The sequence below is a fragment of the Typopeltis vanoorti genome, chromosome 4, assembly GCF_054136105.1.
Source record: "Typopeltis vanoorti isolate ZY-2024b chromosome 4, IOZ_Tvanoo_1.0, whole genome shotgun sequence".
NCBI lineage: Eukaryota > Metazoa > Arthropoda > Arachnida > Uropygi > Thelyphonidae > Typopeltis > Typopeltis vanoorti.
This window is the reverse complement of record NC_143552.1, coordinates 80,985,706-81,007,152: the sequence shown is the minus strand read 5'-3', so window position 1 is coordinate 81,007,152 and position 21,447 is coordinate 80,985,706. Positions and strand designations below refer to the sequence as shown.

General features: G+C 35.5%; 1 protein-coding gene across 1 annotated transcript in view; it reads right to left on the bottom strand.

Moving 5' to 3' along the window:
- The window catches only part of LOC150107444 (uncharacterized), a 526,289-nt gene that overhangs the window by 204,523 nt on the left and 300,319 nt on the right, over positions 1-21,447 (bottom strand). Inside the window, exons 8-9 of the mRNA XM_090392100.1 lie at positions 20,471-20,686; positions 3,367-3,496 (exon numbers count right to left, since the gene is read on the bottom strand). Coding sequence (XP_090248226.1) covers positions 3,367-3,496; positions 20,471-20,686 — 346 coding nt within the window. The remainder of the gene's footprint in view (positions 1-3,366; positions 3,497-20,470; positions 20,687-21,447) is intronic.

Here is a 21,447-nt window from a genome sequence, read left to right as displayed (position 1 = left end):
ACATTTTTAGTTATCTTACACCAGCTACTTAGGTGGCGCTTTTTTGAATTGTCAGTTAGTGTTTAATTTTGAGCTTAATGTACCTGAAGATGCCTGTGACACACAGGCGAAAATTATACTATTAAACAATCTTTCTACGTGAGTTTTTTCCATTATTTATTTTGTATCAATATGTGAAGGATTGTTCACAATGTATCTCAAATATGTAAATTACTTGTCACTAAAGATTGAAATATATATCGTGTAATGGAGGTAGGCGGCCGATCGCATAAATAACATTGATAATTAAAATATAAATACACAGATTTTAAAAATAATGCGAGCAATTATAAATTATAATGATACTGAGGGTTTAATTTTAAACGTCAATTTAGTTTTTTTTTTCTGAAAAACTGTAGTTTCTGAAAATCCCTGCATATATCTCACACCACAATTTTTTAACTTCAATTTTAAGGAAAAAAGTGCGAGTTATATTCGAGTAAATATGGTAGTCATAACTACAGATGCAGCATTTTTATGTTCTTCCATTGGATGGTAGCTGATCTTCATCTGTCCAGAGTAGGACAACTTGCAGGAACCATGCTCCATCACAATAAATTTAGAAGAGAAAGACTATTTTTAGAATCTGCTGCTGCTCTTAAATATCTGCCTAATTTGAATAAATAATATTTTATAAAACTTCCCAAAATATGGAAACAACACTTCGAGATCTTAGGCAGCCAACAAGCATCTAAAGAGGGTGCTCCACCTAGTTAGGACTCTAGTCTTTCACATTTCAATTAGTTTTGTGCTGTCTTTGTGTATGTTACGTCTCATTTTGTACTCCCTGACAATGTCTCTGCAACTGAGACAAAATATTGGTAGAATTAAATACTATTTTTAATTCTTTCCTAGTGCTGTTTCACTCCATTAAACTTCTAACATAAGTTTCTCCCAGCACTTAAGCTTTAACACATGAATAAAATTATGAATTATGTATTTTTTGTATAATTTGCAAAAAATACATCATAATTTTTTTTCACTAAAGAATATTCATTCAAGAGCATTATTTTTCACTTACACAAGTAGAGCATGAACAATTCTGTCCTTGAATTGATGAACACACACACACACACACACACACACACACACACCAAACACATTTTTAATATAATTCCACACAGAGAAAGCCGCAAGGCCTATAGAAAATAAATGCCATGTGTGGGCTAAATTTGTGAAAACTATTAATATAGTCCAGAAAGAATTGTTAAACAAGGGATTCCAGTAGATGATTCCTGGAATGTGAAAAACGCATTATTCATGCAGTGTTTGTATAGTTCTACAACGTCTGGTGGAAAAAGATGTATCATTTTTCGGTACATTAGTGAAAAGGCTGGCTATATCCAAGCTTGCTAAAATGTCTGAAGGTTCTATATTAACATCCTTGATCTTCTCGATGAAATGTAAACTTTTTTTGAATGAATCTATTTTTCCCCATATGCAGCTATTTCAGGTTTGTCAGGACAAATTTTGGGAACAAAAGGATAGGCTAGCAATGGGCTACCCCCCCCCCCCCAGCTTTAGCCAACCTCTTCATGGAAAACTTTGAAACTAAAGCTCTAAAAAACTATCAAAAGAAACCTAACAGATGGCTACAGTATGCAGATGACATTTTTGTCATTTGGCCAGGAACGACAGATGAATTAATTGTTTTTTAAGAATATCTTAACAGAATACACCTAAATATAAAATTCACTTTGGAAACAGAAGAACATAAAAAATTACCTTTCATGGATATCCTCATAGGAAAAAAAATGAAGAAGAAAATAGTTTAACCTTTTCCGTTTAGAGAAAATCGACAACTACAGGAAGATTTCTTAATGCAGACTCACACCACCACCCCTCAACAAAAAATAGATATAATAAAAACCTTGACAGACAGAGCATATAAGATATCCAGCATGGAAAAAAAGCAAAATGGGGAATTACACTACTTGACACAGAACCTCACACTTAATGGATTTGAGTCACGCAGAAAAAAGAAGAGAACATGAATCAGGCCTAGCTTTCCACACAACTTCCACTGGCCATAAAGTACAATCATGTCATATATTGATAAAAACTGTTTCACAAGGAAATTCAAGGAAGTGGCAAAAATGCTTAGATTCCTACACAGTGCAACAAAAACCGAGGTTTGATATTACACTAAGTGTGGTCGGCATTCATATAAAAATCTAACTTCCTCAGATCTCGGACATAACACACGTGAAGCACAGAATGTGACAACAAATAACAATGTTCCAACAAACATTCAGTAACGAATGTTTTTTTTTCAATGTTACAGTTAGAAACATCTAATGGACTATGAATTTAATCTTTGTTAGTTGTGTTTAACTTTTTTTATACACCAATGCTCCTGATGATGTAAGTCATACAACTTACGAAACTTGCCGGGTTTAGATGTATCCTGTTCGTATTTAATAAACATGTGGTCTTAATACCGTCATGTGTTCTCAATACCACAGAACCTTCGCATATGAATTATTAAACAGTTCATGGAAGAAACGTCATGCTATACACAAACAACTGGCTGTACTAAAAGCCAGTTGGTTTGCTAGCATGCTAGTTAATGAAGAAATATTTTCTTCTTTGCTTCTTCTTTATACTTGACAAGAAATTATATTCTTGTATTCAGAATTTAAATGCTGTTACCAGTTCTGCATTCTTCCTGAAAGATGCTCGTGACATATTGAGCAAAATATATGAGTAATAAATTATATTTAGTTTTCTCTTACATGTGTGACGCTGTTATTTAAAAATTATATTACAGTTCCTTACATTAAAGGAGAATCTGAAAAATTAAAAAAAAAAGCAGCAGCAAATACCCATTTAAAACTATTTTAAAAGTATACAAGGATGCCTTGCCTCAATTACTGCAAGTGAAATACTTCAAGTATTTTCAGTATAATCACTTAAGCAAGTAGCAATGCACTCTGCATTACAAATAAAGTTACGTTACTCAAAAGTTAATTATAAATTTCCATAAACCAGTAAGACAAAAACAAACAATAACTCATAATAAAACAATATAGCATGCAGACATGAGACTAGAAAGAGATGCCATAAGTACTCAGTGCCTTATAAATTGGCTTTCTTCTCATTCACTATCTGAAACAAGTAATGAGAAGAAAGGTTCATTCTGCCTCCTATGGGGTCCAAGGACTCTCACTTCTTCTAGTTATACAATGCCTGAATACTCATATTCACCAAATATGCAGTCATGATATCAATCAGTATTATATTCTATGAACTCATTGCATGCCGTCAAAAAGAATGTACGTGTGTGTGTGTGTGTGTATGTAAACAAATAGCAAATTAAAAACTTACCTTGTATCCACAGTAAGGATTTTCCCTGTTAAGTCAAGTCGTGTTGTAAACTGTTCCATCCTTAAAGATGTAGGGCTTTTTTCACCAGATGGGATGCGTCGAGCAACACAGACTAATCTATTCTGAACTTCTAGTTCATAAAAATAACAAATAATATAATAATAATGAGGAGGAAATGAAGAAATTAAAGAATTTTTAATTCTTTAATTTTTGAAGTAGTTTCTAAATTTTATGTGCACCCACACACATGCACTTAAAATGACTGTTTACCAGCAAATCTTGAATGTTTACAATTATGAATTATAAATATAAATGTTTATACACCTCCAAATCAAAAAATTAGAATAATCAAAGAAAATGTGTTGAATGATTTGCTCTAATTTATTACATAGAAAATAATTATTACCAAATATGAATTAGCATCACCTAAATCTACATACTTTGCAGATTATATAACCACGTAAACACATAAAAATGTAATATAAATTATAAGAAAACTTATTTGAAAACATTCACAAAATTAGAATAATTTTTAACGTGGCTCAAAATATTAGAATATTCCAAATTTTTCCGGTTGGTTTTGAGGAGAGCATAGAAATAGCATATATTTCAGTAACTGCCAGACTTTCTCATGTGTGAGGAATCATTTGTGCGTGGATTTTGGTTATTCATTTGCTAAACATGGGTTGACATATCAGAAGCAAAGAATTCTCGTAGACAGGCTTATACGTTGGTTATGCATTATTAAAACACTTAAGGAATAGAACAACGTAGTTAGGAATATAAATTAAATTAAACTTTAATAAATATTTTCCGATATTTCGGCAATGTCACATTGCCATTTTCTAAAGGAACTTACAAAAAAGTTACGTGCAACGTAGGCACTACAACACAGAAACTGGGAATGGAAAGATGAAGCTATTGTTCTCCTAACAGTCCTGATGGTGCCCTCTAGCGGGCTAAGTAGGTGTTCTTGGCCGTTGGGCTGAAGGTCTGCAGATGTAGGTCTCCCAAATTTGGGGCAGTCGTATACACCCAAATTTGTTGAGGTTTGGAGAATTTCTCAGGGCTGAGGCTGATTCCATAAAGAGTCTTTCAAATTTGTATTTGCTACAGTGTATCACTGTAGCTTTCTTCCACCGTATTCTGTGGCATGTATCCAGAGCATGGTCCGCAAGCCCTGTGGGGGGGGGGGGGGGTGGGGGGGGGGGGGGGTGGGGGGGGGGGGGGGTGGGGGGGGGGGGGGGTGGGGGGGGGGGGGGGTGGGGGGGGGGGGGGGTGGGGGGGGGGGGGGGTGGGGGGGGGGGGGGGTGGGGGGGGGGGGGGGTGGGGGGGGGGGGGGGTGGGGGGGGGGGGGGGTGGGGGGGGGGGGGGGTGGGGGGGGGGGGGGGTGGGGGGGGGGGGGGGTGGGGGGGGGGGGGGGTGGGGGGGGGGGGGGGTGGGGGGGGGGGGGGGTGGGGGGGGGGGGGGGTGGGGGGGGGGGGGGGTGGGGGGGGGGGGGGGTGGGGGGGGGGGGGGGTGGGGGGGGGGGGGGGTGGGGGGGGGGGGGGGTGGGGGGGGGGGGGGGTGGGGGGGGGGGGGGGTGGGGGGGGGGGGGGGTGGGGGGGGGGGGGGGTGGGGGGGGGGGGGGGTGGGGGGGGGGGGGGGTGGGGGGGGGGGGGGGTGGGGGGGGGGGGGGGTGGATCTTTCTTCAAAAAAATGTCAAACATATCTAATATATCAAAATGGCTTTTTGTTTTTTCATTAATTTCCAAAATTAGCTTATCGCAAATGACATTAAAAGTGTTCATAGCGAAATTTTCTTTCCCATGTAATATAATCTCATTGTTAGATTGTGAAACTTCGTAACTCATTTTTTTTTCGTTTTTTAACTCTTTCCTTTTCATCTTTAAATTTTGTCTTATCTGTTAATAAATTCGCTTCTGCATTTACAGCAGCAAAATTGTTTCTTATATCTAAAATAAAACCAACTAAAGACTGTAACAAATTATTAGCTAAAAACAAATCCATATAGGGATCTTATAGAGATTTATTAGTAGCATGTATTCGTTGTAGAATTTTGTCCCACACAACTGTTAAAATTGCTGTTTCTGGTTTGTCAAAATGTTCAGCCAATGATGAGCTCTCTAATTTAGAAATAGGTTTCTCATGAGGAGAAATGGATAGTTCAAGTAATGCGTCAAAGCCAATATAGCGTCAGCTCTTGCAGACCACCTCGTTTCACTTAGTCTTTTAACTATTAAAGATTTTTTTTTCTAAATATTTAAGAAGATGAAAAGTAATTATATACATTTTGAATAAAACAAAAATATTGCACTGCTTCTGGACAAGATTCCACAGCATAGTTGCCAATTAAATTTAAGGAATGACTAGAGCACAGTATATAATGTGCAGAGGGACTATGTTTTTTCAGACTAGCTTGTAAACCTGTATAGATACCTTTCATATTGGCAGAGTTATCATAGCTTTGCTCTCTGCACATTTTTATATCCAAAGATAATTCTTCTAATTTTTTTAACACTACCTCTTCTAAATACAAGGAATTAAGTTGTGTAATACTGATGAACACAATAAATGTTTCTCTAATGTCAGAATTTGCAGCAACATACCTAAATATCATAGCTAGTTGGTCATTATGGGCAATGTCTGGTGTTGAATCGAGTATTATTGCAAAATAAGCAGCTTCCTTAATTTCTGATATTAATATTTCTCTTGCTTTTTTAGTTATTAACGCTATGAATTATTCATCACAAGTGTGGTAAGAAAGATAATTTGATCTGCCAGAACCACAGTTGGCGTACATTTTCATGTGATGTTTTAAAAAATCATCGAATTCGCTTAAATAATGTAAACACAATAAATAATTTCCATAAGAATCAGAAAAAATATCATTTGTATTTCATCTAAATGCTAGCTCTAGTTTACACAGTAACTTAATGGTAGCTATTATTCTTTTTAAAACCTCTCTCTCTCCAATAATTTTCTTCAGATTGTATTTGTTTGATCAATTCAGAATCAATTCGACTATTTACAGAACTTGATTTTTCTTTTGCGATATGTGCACATCACTCGTACATGCTCAGTAGAATGCTCGTGATCACATAAGGTTCGTGTTATATTTCCCCAGTCATTGAAATCCTTCATTAAGCTATTATTTGACTTAGAAAACAATTTACAAACAAAGCAGTAAATTGCTTTGCTGGTTTCTGAAAAAATTAGCCACTCTCGTTTCTCCTTTGTTCCATTCGCCTGTGATTCATTTACATTTCCGACATATATTCGATTGCGTTCTGTGTATTCTTTTATTTTTAAATTTTTGATTTTACCAACATTCTGAGGCATATTTATTAAAATATGCTCAATAAACTGTTCATTAATAGTAAGTGGCCACACTGGTATATCGGTAGAATAAGAGATAGCTTGCTTGCTGGTAAGTACAGACTCCGATTGAAAATTTTCTTCAGACACCCCTCTTAATTTGTTTCATTTACTTCTTTCTCTCCTATGTTTTTCACATCATTTTGATGTTCTTCATTTTCACTTTCATCTCCTCCTGATAATGATACCAATGTTTCGTTTTCATTCGGAGAAGTGTGAAGTACAACTTCAGTTCTGTGAAATTCTTCATTTTCAGAACGCAAGAAAGACAAAATTGCCCCCTTTGGACTATTTAGCTGTTTCTCATTTTCTCTGAGTCGTTTTCTTTAGCTCCAGATTCAAATTTTCTTGGCATCATTATGTGTATTAATCTATCAAAAGCGAAATAAATATTTATTAAATCCAAAATAAATATATAAATAAAATAAACAATTACTTTAAAAGCTAAAAAAAATACAAAAATAGAAACAGTAGTATCTTGGTTTTGTTAAAATAAACGAGTAACAGTAAAATAAGAATAATAAATTAATTGAAAAATATATTCTTACTGACTGCGACAACTACTTTAACCATATAATTAGGTATATACACTTGTATACTGTATACTGCTTTACAAATACTAGCCAAATAACGGTAACTAAACTATCAGTTTAATCACCGTTATTTGGAATTTCCTTTACTGTTCTACGATATTTGATCCTTTTTTTGGTGCACAATTTATTCATTGTGTTTCTTCCCAAAATTAAAAACGAATTTCACATGTATACAATAAATATTAATATTTAAAAAAATCTTGGTAATATTAAACCAGCAACGTTGTAAGTCATTTTATATAAATAAATGACTAACTTATATTGATGGATTATAAATAATTATGCAACTTCTGCGATAATTTATATTTAATATTAAATTTTCTAAATAGTTTAAAATCTTTTAATGTAATTCTAAATATATATATTATTTACACTTTTAAATATTCCATATACTGAATCATAATTAATTTAAAGAAAGACTAATTAAAATCTTTCACAGAAAGATTTCAAACTGCAGTGTTGATTTTGAGAATGTTGATTTTGTTTGACAAGCTTCGTTGACAAACATCACTAGTCGCTACAAAAATTCCGAATGCCGAAAAAATGTTAAAAGGTATGGTAATAATTTAGTATGGTGATAAGTTTTTTTTTTTTTTTTAAATTAAATGCAATCAAATTAAGCTTTCTAATCAAGGTAAAAATAAGCACTTCATCAACTGTAAAGTTCAGATATTCTCACTAAAAATAAAAATTTTGAATTTACGGTAATAAAAATTGTAGCAAAAATCATCATATTTATGGAATTACAACATGGATCTAAATATAAAACGTTTGTTTGCAGTAACATGCATAGTATGCTTCCCTGGTTGATAGAATGGTTAACATATCTGCTTTCCAACCACCCACCTTTAGGTGAAAGGTAAATTTTGTCACCTAGTGTGAGAACCACCTTACTTACTGGAGGCCTGGGATTCACATAAAAAGCATATAATATATATAGGAATAATTCAGTTCCAACTTTATCGTACAATTATTAAGATTTATTTAACTTCAGCTTTGATTTTTTAAGTTGCAGTAATAAGCATAATAATTCCAGCTTAGTTAAAACGTAGAGGCAATAAATAGTAACGATAACTTGCTATGCTCGCAAACATCCACTTTTTTACTCGACATTTTATATTCTATATAGTTTATTCCTTAGAAAATAGTTTTACTTTCTAAGGAAAAAACAATGTATTTCAAATGGAAGCAGGAGGCCTCACAAATTTTTCAGCGGCCCTCTAGTTTTTATATTATGAATTTAATATTTAAAAATAAGTATTTTATTTTGCAACTATAACTACACTGCTTTTTTTATTGTTCTTTGTAAGGTTTTAAAATGTGGCCCCCAGCTTGCACCTCATGTGCCTAATGGTAAATGCTGCCCTGGTTCTATAATCGACAAAGTACACAGATTTAGATAATGCTAATTCATATTTGGTAATAATTATTTTCTATGCAATAAATTAGAATTGCAAATCATTTAACACATTTTCTTTGATTATTCTAATTTTTTGATTTGGAGGTGTAATAAGTTTCAGTTTCAAAATTATTAATAAAAGATAAAGACTATGAAAATAGGCAGAACATTGAAAACATCGACTGCATCCGGAAAACAGAATGTATAGAACAAGTAAAATATTTCAGATATTTAGGCATAATTTTTAGTGAAGATAATAGATAACAGACTTAGCCAAGCTAGTATGGTAGGAAGTCAACCAAATAAATGTATGTGGAATAAAATAAATTAGTTGAAACTCTAAACCAGTTATACAAGAAAGAGTGTTCACACCAATTTTAATTTATGGATCTGAGAGCTGGGTTAGAAATAACATACTTGATCATAGAATTAGGGGAGTGGAGAGATAGTGCAATTATTAAATAATAAAGCAACACGTAAAACCACAGTGATATCTTTAATTAGTAAAAGGACAGATATTTTGTACTAAAATTAATAGTACATCTTCAGTGTCTATAACAGTAATAGGAATGGAATACAAGCAAAACGTTCAGTGGATCACCTATTAAAATACAATTGTTACCACGTGCTAGGAAATAATAGAAATAACAAATTTAATCTATTAAGATAAATGGTTTTTTACATAAGATAAAAGTCTCCCAGATCTTTGAGAGAGACATACAGTCATTTCTATTTAAATTCGGTCGGTGTAAGATAGTTTCATAACTTTCTTTGAATAAGCGTTCATATTTGAATCTGCATCTATGGAGGAGAACTGCTTTATCCCACTGGACACTGTTAGTAGAGTCAATACTGTGCTGTGCCAGACCAGACTTCAGAGGTTGTTATAATCAATATAATATTGATGTTCTTTTATTATTTTTTCCAAAGAACGGCCAGTTTGTCCAAAATAAGAGACATCGCATTCGCAAGGTATTTGGTAAATGCCAGTCAAAGATAGAGAACACAGTTTATCCTTTGTAGAAGGTAATAAAGAAGAAATTTTGTTGATAGGAATATATGTTGGAATCAGTTGATACTTTTTCAGAATTCTACCTATAGGTTCTGAGATTCCTGGAAGGTACAGAATAGAAACTCTGCAGACAGTTGAAGAAACTGCAGGTGTCATGAGTCAAGTATCTGTTGGATTTGATTGGAGTTGTAATCATTTGATTCCATTAACTTTTTAATGATGGAAAGTTCTTGTTGTAAGATTATTGGGGAAGAGCAAACTTCATGTGCTCTATGAATTAGAGATTTAAGAATGCCAAATTTTTGACACATGTGGTGCGCAGACTTTTTGTGAATGTATCTGCCAGTAAATATAGGTTTTCGAAAGACGCTTGTAAATAAGGTACCAGAAGACGTTCTAGTAAGGAGGATGTCCAAAAATGGTAAAGTACCAGACTTCTTTTTCCATAGTGAATTGGATGTGTGGGTGAAGGGTATTTTTCCATTGTAGAAAAGTGGAAAGTTCATCTTCAGTGTGTGGCCAAACAGCAAAAACATCATCGACGTAATGGTACCAAAGAGATTGTTGAGGATGAATGGATGAGAACATAGTATCTTCGAATTGTTTCGCATAGTAGTTTTCCAAAGGTGAAGACAGAGGGCTACCCATGGCAGTACCTTCAATTTGATTGTAGATTTTGTTTTTCCAACTGAAATAACCTGAGTGGATGACATATTCGAATATCCTTGCGATATTATAATTATTACATAATTATTACGGGCGACTCCAGGGAGTCCTTAGACTCATTGAGGGAAGCCCTAAACATCATGTCCACACAACTAGTCGACATTCTCACAGTATCTATCATACCTTGCCTTGAATTCATTCACTGTCATAGCACCCACAACAGACTCTGGCAGCTTATTCCACTCATTTACCACTCTAAAAGAAAAGAACCCAGCTCCAACACCCTTGCTAACCACACTCTTGCCCAGCTTCCATAGATGTCCCCTAGTTCTCCCCCCACCACCAGTCCTGATCTCAAAAATATCCTCTGAATTAATCCTATAGAAACCCTTTAGCAATTTGAATGTCTCAATCATATCTCCCCTCTTCTGCCTATCAACTAATTTCTGCAACCCACAATTCTTCAACCTGTTCTCATAAGATTCATTCCATAGACCTGCTATCATCTTGGTCACTCGTCTCTGGATCCTCTCTACCTCCTCCCCATCAAGAAGAAACCTCGGTGACCAAATCTGGGGCACAGTAGTTGAGATGAGGTCTTATCAAGGCTCGGTACAGAGGTACAATAACGTGCTTGTCTCTGCTCGTCAAAGTATTTTTCAACAACCAAGTGAGTTGATGAGCTGATTTAGCCACTTTTGCAATGTGTCCCCTAAACTTAATCTCCCTATCCACAAACCCTCCCAAGTCCCTGGCTTCATCAATCTCATGGACTACAGTTCCACCAATGTGGTATACTGCTGATAATCTTTTCACCCCAAAATGCATAACCTTACATTTTGTCACATTAAATTGACATCCATTCTCTTTAGCCCAGAACTCCAATCTATCCAAGTCTATCTGGAGGGTAATCTTCATATAAAGAATTGACTGTGTCAGTTAATGGGATATTGGTGAACAGAGAAATGATGTCAAAACTGACTAATATTTCAGAATCTGTAATTTTAATATCCTTGATTTTTTTAAGAAAATCTGTTATTAGAGAATAAAAGTTAAAATCTGTAGAAGAATAAAAGAATAAAATCTGTTACATGAAAATAAAAAACTCTTTTTATATAGGATCTGGAATGACTAGTGAGAGCACTCAAGGAACGTGATAATACTTTTGCAATCCGATAAGTTAGAGAATCGATGCAATTTACGATAGGTCGTACAGGACAGCCTTCTTTATGGATTTTTGGGAGTCCATAAAGACGAGGGGTTCTTCCAAAGTAGGTGCACATTTTATCCAGTAGTTAGGATTCCAACTTATAACCTCATCAAGTAATTTATTAAGTTCTTTAATTTGTGAATCAGTAGGATTACGTGTGATCTCTTGGTAGGTAGGTAGGTTGGTAGGTTGTGGTGTCTTCCAATAGGCTGGATACTTTTGTCTCATAGTCAGTCTTATTCATGATTACAATAGCTTTTCCTTTATCAGCCTTAGAAATGGATATTGTATTATCTTTTCTTAAAGAAGTTAGACCTTTAATTTCAGCATTTGATAAATTGCATGGAGGTAATTTGCTTTTGAATAACGAAGATGCAACTTCAAAACATAGTTTGTTGGCATCTTCGCTAGGAAGTCCTGATAGATTGTGTTCTATATTATATAAGAAATCAAAATAAGGAATGCCTGAAGGAACAACAGCAAAATCAAGGCCCTTTGCTAAGGCACTGGTTTCAGCGGTGGATAATGGGCGATCGGAAATGTTTACAATCCATTTATTTGTAGACGTACTGTCAGAGGTAAGGTTTTTCTTTTGCTTGTTATATAAAGTTGTATTTTTGCATAAGATTTTGAAAATTTCTCTCATAAGACCAGGATAATGACTGTTTTGATAAGCGAAGAACAATATTCAATAATTCTTCATTAAGAATAGCTGAAATGTCTTCTTCTAGAACTGATATAGAATTGATATTAGAAGCTAATTCTTTTTTGGCAGTACAAAGTTGATTACGAATTAAGGAAAAACTTGCACGTATATAAACAGAGTGGGCTCCAGGAGACCGAATTGTTTCTTTAAATCTAGCGAAAGTGGGAATAACTTTAGTATCACGGCACTTTTTTAGGAAGGCAATCCATGCTCGAAGCTTACCTTGTAGAATCGATAATTTTCCTAATTTTCCTGTTAGTTTAGTAAACTCCCCCCCCCCCCCCCCCCCGTGAAGGATGATGATTCTGATTTTTAGTTGAACCTGTGGCATAGTTAATTAAAGATATCACTGTGGTTTTACGTGTTGCTTTATTATTTAATTACTATGCCACAAGTTCCACTAAAAACATAGTGCAATCATGTTAAAATTAGGATATTGGTAAAGAACTTGACACTAGCATTCAGGAATGTGTGTGTGAGAAGAGTTAATCTTAGCAAAGCAAGTGTTTTTTCCCCCAGGATGTAGGAAACAGACCCAGAGTAAGACCAAGATCTGAAATATAAAATTAACTTTTTAAGGAAATTACTATTTTGCTATTACTATTCCTATTTTGCTATTTCATCTTATATGGAAAGGGCCTCTGCAACCTTACCACTTTCTTCTTGCAGTGACTACACTTCAAAATGCTACTATGATTGTGCCTAATAACGCATCATGCTGCATCGGCTGTCGCGCAGAATAATCAGAGCCGCGTTCGGGGCTTAGGCAGAGGGTCCTGTTCGAGAAGTATATTACAGTCTCCATCAAAAGTCAGTGATACTGTGAATGAGCAACACAGAATGTATAAGATTAATCTTAGAAAGGAATTTTACATAGGCACATGGAATGTCCGGGGTTTACAGATGGGTACTCGAGATTGTCTGTAAAGAGATGGATAGGTATAAAATTGACATCTTGGGAATTACAGACCAGATGGAATGGAGAAGGTCACTTCAAAAGACAGGATGGTAAGCTAGTTATTTACTCAGGTGGTGACTCAAAACATCATGGGGTAGATGTGATACTGAAGACAGCTCATGGCATAATATAACCCCATTAATGATAGGATACTCTCCATTAGACTTAAGGCTCAGCCTACCAATGTATCAATTGTGGTAGTTTATGCACCCCACACTAATAGGCCTGAAGAAGCGAGTGAAGAATTTTATGAAAACTTACAAACTGTTTTGGACTGCCTACCAAGGAGAGACATACTGTATATCTTAGGATACTTATATGCAAAAGTGGGAAAGAGTATGAGAGTCACGCTGGAGTGTGACATGTTTGGTCTGGGTGAACGTAACACCCATGGTGAAAGACTGTTGGAATTTATCCGTGCTAACAGATTAGTTATTACCAATACCTGCTTCCAGAAACATCCACGACAGACCTATACTTCGACATCTAACACTGATAGGTCAAGGCACCAAATTGATTACATCCTGGCTCTCCAGCGGTGGAAGACAAGCATCTCTGATGTGCATACTTGTCCTGGAGCAGATTGTGGTACAGACCATCAACTGGTAAGAGCCAAAGTAAGACTAAGACTCCGAAAACTTCCAGGTCAGGCACATTCCACTAGACTGGATGTTAGAGTAATTCCTAGTGGGTTCACAGAAGAAACATCAACTCGGTTGGATGATTTTTTGGAGACCAATGAGGAAATCTCACCAGAAATGCTTTGGGAAGGAGTCAAGATGATAATACAGGATACAGCGAAGACGTATCTCGGCCCAATAAGAAAATCAAGAGACCCATGGATATCAGATTCAACATGGGAACTAATCAAAAGAAGGCAGTTGGAAAAACAAAGAGACACAGGGACCAAAGAATACAAGAGATTACATAGAGAAATCAGAAGAGCCATCAAGCAGGACAAGGAAAAGTTCTATACTAATAAATGTGAAGAAATAGAGTATCAAATGAGAAGGCATAATTATAAAAGGATGTTTTATTTAGTTCGTGACTTAAAGCACAAGTTTAAGCCTAAATTGAATGTCATCAAAGACAGGAATGGATCATTACTAACAGAAAAGTTGGAAATCAAAAACAGATGGAAAGAATACTGTGAGGAACTGTACAGCAGAGTGGATAAAGAAAATGTGGAGTCCTCCCACCAAGAAAATTTTTATTTGGAACCTCCTCCACATAGGCATGAAGTTGAAAGAGCAGTTAAGCGGATCAACAGCAATAAGGCCCCAGGTTCAGATGAAATCCCAGCAGAGTTAATTAAGGCCACAGGGGATGGAGGGATAAGAGTGTTTCATAGATTGATTACAAGGATATGGGAGACAGGATCATGACTTAGAGACTGGAAGAAGTCAGTTTTCATACCACTACACAAGAAAGGTGATATGAAGGCATGCAAGAATTATAGAACTATTAGTTCTGATATCTCATGCAAGCAAAATTTTATTAAAGATCATGCTAAATAGGATTGAGGCCAAAGTTGAGGCAGAGATGCCCGAGGAACAAGCAGGTTTTAGGAAAGGTAGGGGCACCAGAGATCAGATCCTTTGCCTTAGACAGATCATAGAAAAATATAAAGAATTCAGACTCCCTCTGGTAATGTGTTTCTTAGACTACTCTAAAGCTTTTGACTGTGTTGAGTATGTGAAACTGTGGGAAGTAATGAAAAGAATGGGTTTTTTCTCAACACACTATCAGGTTGATAGCCAACTTGTATAAGGAACAAGAAGCCATGGTAAGAATAGGTGTTGGATTGACTGACTGGCATCAAGTTGGAAAAGGAGTTAGACAAGGATGTTTATCTCCTCACTTGTTTAGTATATATGCAGAAGACATCATGTGTGAAGCATTGGATGAGCTCAGGACAGGAATTAGGATAGGAGGTAGATTGATCAGTAATCTGAGGTATGATGATAATACAGTACTCCTTTGTAATGACATGGAAGAACTAGGACTAATTCTTAACAAAGTTAACATGATCAGTAATAACAGAGGACTTCAACTCAATTCTAGCAAGACAAAGATCATGGTTCTCAAAGGAAAAACAAACAGAGAAGCTCTTGAGAAACAAGTGTACCTTAATGAAGAAAGAATTGAGGAAGTCAGCAAGTTTGAGTACCTGGGATCCATTATTAATGTGAAGAATTGCTGTTCAGAAGATGTCAGAAAAAAGTTAGGAATGGCTAAAACAGCAGTCAGAGACCTGTCTAAAATCTGGAAGGATGGATCTATATTCATGGGAACAAAGTTGAGGATTTTAGATGCAGTTGTTTTTCCAACAGCGACTTATGGATGCAAGACTTGGAACCTAAAGAAGTCAGATGTGGTGTCAGATTTTGAGATGTGGTGTTAGAGAAGGCCGTTGAGGATATCATATACTGAAAGGCGTACAAATGAATGGATGTTAGAAAAGATTAGTAGAACTTTAAGGCTCCTTAAGGATATTGACAGAAGAAAGTTAAAATATTTTGGACACATAGAAAGGATGGAAGGAGGACTTCTCAGAACAGTAATAGAAGGTAAAGTTCCTGGAAAAAGAGGCAGGGGTAGACCATCAATGAGATGGATGGATGGTGTGTGTGGAGTGACTGATCTTCAGAGAGTTGAGGCTGCCAGAAAAGCAAGCAACAGGACTACATGGCGAGACCTGGTGTGGAACATCACCGAGCATCGGAGTTGCCATACGGCATCTGTAGATGCCCAGTGAACATAGGAGAGAGAGGAAATTACTATTTAATTACTAATTTTGTACATTATTTTTGTGAACTTTCTCTGATTATAAGCAAATTTTAGAAAAGTTCTAGTTTTTTTTTTTTTTTTTAATGTGAATCCCACCCATTATTATTATTATTATTACTGGGTTATTGTTGTGTGGGATACCCCAATTTTTCTCATCCATCCCTTAGGATTGGTTGAGCCCTCCAATGAGGGATTTTTAAAGTATGTATTTTTGACTGTAAATCCGTGTGTGTGTGTGTGTGTGTTCATGGGCCAGTTTGCCTGTTCTGAGGGACGAAAAACCAGAGTTTCTGGGTGTTTTTCACCCTCTACCTCCATATGAGACTAGCTAACCCACCTTTAGTTAAAAGAGACTAGATAAAGGTTCCTCACATCATGGAAAGGTCTTCATTTATACCGAATGAGCTAAGGAGGCTCTATTACTGTGGATAGGCTAAGGATAAAATAATCCAGATATCCTATTTAGACATCAAGCTTTTTCAAACCACTTCAAGGCATCCATATAAGCTAGGTGGTGGTCTCATACAAGGAAGGGCATTCATCCCTGCCAACACACATTTACATCTGTGTCTGTGGGCAGGATTTCAACACAACTTTTGTTGAGAGCAAATAACACTACCTGCTCAGCCAAAGGCTGACAATTGCTCCAGGCATCTAGTACATCTTTATCTTCAACTGTCACTTTTTATATTATCTTCAGCAGCTCAGATTCCTTCGGCATTCATTCCTCCATTTCTAAGTTCTTTCAATACCTTCCAGAACATTTTGTCATTCATTATATTTGTCTATACTTGTATCAATCTTCCTATAACTTTTGTTTAGTTGCTGTTACAAAAAGCTTTCTTATATTTTTTCTGTATTCCGTCCATCTCAAGACACGAGATAGCCTCTTTAAAACTTCGAGTTTGACATGAAGTTCTGATTTTTCCATCCTTGCAAATAACTTCATCACATATCTCCCTTGTTGAATCCATTGACACTAATCACAGTTTGTTACTGAGTCTCAAAGGTTTTAGTTTTCTTATTTTCAAACTTCCATTTTTTCTGATGAAAAAGGGACTCAAATAAAAAACATTATTAGGGTAAAATGAAAGTGCCTGAAAACAAAACTTTGGATTAAATTAAAGATACCAAGAAATTATATACTTGGTTTAATACTTTATCCAAGTGTAAGCAAACAAAGTTTGCGCCTGAAATATTTTCAGGAATAGGGCAACTCGTGACAAAGGTGGTATGACTTCACATCACTTGCCACAGTATCCCATAATGCAAAGCACATCTCCTTGCAGACATGTTGAAGTAATGCAGAAGTCATATTTTTTATCTATGAATTGCCAAAAGGTGTCGCACCCTATTATTAAAATACTCTGGATTAGAGTTAGATAGTTGTTGAAAGTTTTTCACTTGGTAATACTATAAATTAAAGATACCAAGAAATTATATACTTGGTTTAATCCTTTATCCAAGTGTAAGCAAACAAAGTTTGTGCCTGAAATATTTTCAGGACTGGGGCAACTTGTGGCAAAGGTGGTATATGACCTCACATCACTTGCCTTAGTATCCCATATTGGGATATTAAGTGAGTACTTTATTAGAATTACCTCCCCACTTAGGAAAATGGGAGGTTCCTAATAAAGTAGCCACTCAGTTTTAAGAGAAACTTGTGCAATAGTATATAATATATCCATGAAAACACAGCGTATTATTTATTAAATATACTGCCAAATATTTCAGTGTTAAAATTGTCGGTGGCTTAAAAACAGTTTTTGCAATGTAGAATGCAAACAATTGATTTATTCAAAATAGAATGAGCCACGTGATGTTAAATCATCCATAGCGCTGTGCTTTCACTGAAGAAAAGTTAATCATAAAAGTGTACAATAAATTGCATACATACACACCCTCTGCCAAAAAGAAACCGAACTTTTGATAAAAAAATAAAACACAGGCCAATTATAATTATTCAAATCATTTGTTTCAATCAATATACTCTCCCTCAGTTTTGATTTGCGTTTGGCATGGTCAATTGATTCGTTAAATGAGTTCTTTATATCGGTTTTTGGGATACTGTTGAAGATCGTGGTTACTGCCGCTTGAACGTTTTCAATGGTGCTGTATTGCTTTCCTTTCATTGGCAAATGAAGTTGGGGAAAGAGAAAGAAGTCACAGGGTGCAAAATCAAGTGAATACAGCAAGTGATCCAACACACAAACTTGGTTTTTGCTCAAAAACTGTCTCACAATGTTCTAATGATGAGATGGTGCATTATTGTGCAAAAGTGACCAGCTGCCTGCATCATGATATTCAGGACGTATGTGACAAATTCTCACTATCAATCGCTTCAAAACTTCGAGATAAAACTCACCACTGACCAAGCAGAATTCTTTGTGGATAATGCCCTTGGAATCGTAGAAACAAATCAGCATTGTCTTTACTTTTGATTTCTCCAAGCAACGTTTTTTCAGATGCCCCTCTTCTGGTGGTCTCCACTCAGCACTCTGGTGATTTGTTTTGGGCTCATACTCGAAACAACACATTTCATCACCAGTAACGATCGTTTCAAGGAAGTGTGAGTCCTTACAAGCGGTTTTAATGAGGTTCTTGCAGTGTTCAATTCGATACATTTTGCAAATCGCAAATTCAATTTACGAAGGCCCAAACTCTTGGTCAAAATGTTCTGCATAGTTGATTTTGGAATCTTCAATCAATCTCACAGACGATTTCTGGTTTTCTTTGATAAAATCACACACTTTTTGGATGTTAACCTCGCTTAGTTCAGTTTTTGGACAGCCGGCTTTTCGTCATCCTCAAGCGTCTCACGACCACTTTGAAATCGCTTAAACCACTCGTAAACTTGGGTACGGGATAAGCATTCATCACCGTATGTTCTATGAAGCATTTGATGCGTTTCAGTAAAACTTTTACCAAGTTTAACACAAAAGTCAATCGCAACTCTCTGTTTGAAACTCATTTTCCGACCGTTCGTTAAAACACACTGTCACTCTTGGCACTATAACTCGGCTTCTAATGAAACAAATGTCATAAACAGTTGACACAACACTAATGAAGGCTGTCGCTTTCGACAACAAAAAGATACAACATGTGGCGCTACTAGTTTCTTCTATTTTCGAAAAGTTCGGTTTCTTTTTTGGTCAGAGGGTGTGTATATATATATATATAATTTATAATGTTATAAATTATATTTAGTATGATAGCACAATAAACAGATCATCAGATAGATGTATTTAGTTGGTTTCTTAAGACCCTATGTCTTTATAAATATCATTATTGGTCTTAATTAGTAAAAAAAAAACAACTTTAAGATGTTATTCGGATCAAACTTTCCCATATTTTTGCTAAGGATAGGTAGTCATTCCGATTCAAGTTCAGGCAGTAAAGCCTCAGCACTCTACTTAAATAGGTATTCGAATTTGTACCATTATCTATGTAGAAGATGTGTTTCAGACCAGAGAATGTTGTGATCTGCTTCTATTCCATGTTGTGCTAATCCAGACTTATCAGATTTGTTGTGAAAAATATATGATTGATGTTCTTGTATTCTTTTTTATATCGAATGATCAGTTTGACAAAAGTAGGAAAGATGGCAGTCACATGGAACTTGGTATACACCTGGAAGAGACATAGGTGGGCTTCACAGTCAATTTTCTTGAGTTTATGGGATGAAAACTCCATGTTTTTGGGAGGGGAAAACCCTCTTATCCATGCCAGAGATTGAATAACTCAGGAACTGGTCGAAAAAAAGGCATAGTAAAAAAAAAAAAAAATTCCTCTAGTCTGTGACTAGAATCAAACTCACAACACCCTTTTATCAGTCAGTCTAGCACTGAGGAGTGCAAACGCCACTGCCACTGAGCTACACAGGCTCCCTTTTTTATTATATTTATTTATTATTATTATTATTATCAAAGAAATGACCAACATTGTTAATATCAGTACACACACACATTCTCTTTTTTATTCATTTTCATAGATATTCTTTTTTTTATACATATACACTGATAGCCAACTAATTAATTTCTGATGATTTCAATATAGCAATCAACTTGTTGAGTATAAACAGCTTCACCACTCTACCCAAATTTTGAGTGTTGTAAAATTTTTGTAGACCAAATCTTGCATATTGAACAACATTATGAAAATCATGCATGGACAATGCAAATAAAGAAGGAAAGACTAATCAATTTCTTTAATCATAGACACAATTTCAATTAATGTTTCCTTCTAAGGCAAGTCACCAGCTGGTTAAATCAATTTGCCATGAAATGCACATATCAAGTAATTTTATATTGGCCATATATATACATATATATATATATATACATTATCCATTAAAAAATTAATATTTTTCAAGATAATTTTTTTTTTAATTACCTGAATCTATTTCACCACCATCAGATGTTTTTTCTCCTGGAAGTGGTAGCAATATAGCAGATATCTGCATGTTCTCATACTGCAAAATTCTTGTTTGCTTTTCATCCATAGTTGCTTCTGGATCATCAGATGGTTTAATCAAGAAACGACAATTGAAAGAACGACTTTTATGATTAGAAGCACTATTTGCTTCTGATGACCAGCTAAACCCATTACCTGTGAAAGATAAACAACAGTCTTAAAACCAGCCTCTCTCTCAAACAAATATCTAACAATTATCTTCTGATCGTCGATGGCAATTCTTAAACAGCATTAGCATTATACATTCATTTAAATGAGAGATCACAGTAGTTGCATAATTTTTTCGCAAATAATTCAGCAAACTGATACTTTTTTTTTCCTAAAAAAATTTAGCGAACTGATTTTTAATTGTTCTTGCTTAGCTCATTTCATGACAATGTATTAAAACTGCTACTATTTGAACTGTTCAGATTTTAATGAAATTTGGGGATTAGGCACTTCATTAAAATTTTTTCTATGCAATTCTATTTTCTGCAATATGCTTCCCTGATTTATATTAATGAAAGCACCTGATATAACAATCAACATTTAACAGATGAACACCAAGTTTCTATATCTTTGTGAGCAGAAAATTACCATTTGCAAATGTAAATTTGCAAAAATTAAAAGAAAAAGCCAGAATTAATCATGTGTTACTCAAATATGGAAGTAACATCTGGAAAGATAAAAACACTCATTTTTTAAAAAAATTTTTATGGAGACCACTTCCACAAGAGATTGTCAACCGATAATACGCTAGTACCATGAATGGGCAATAACAAACTTACATTTTACTTGAAAGCTAAGTTGCATTCCTTGGGAAATGTATTTGGTGGAAGACTGTTCCAGAGGGCAGTAGTGGAAGGGATAAATGAAGAAGAGGAGAAATTTGTTCTGTGCGTTTGGAGTTGAACCAT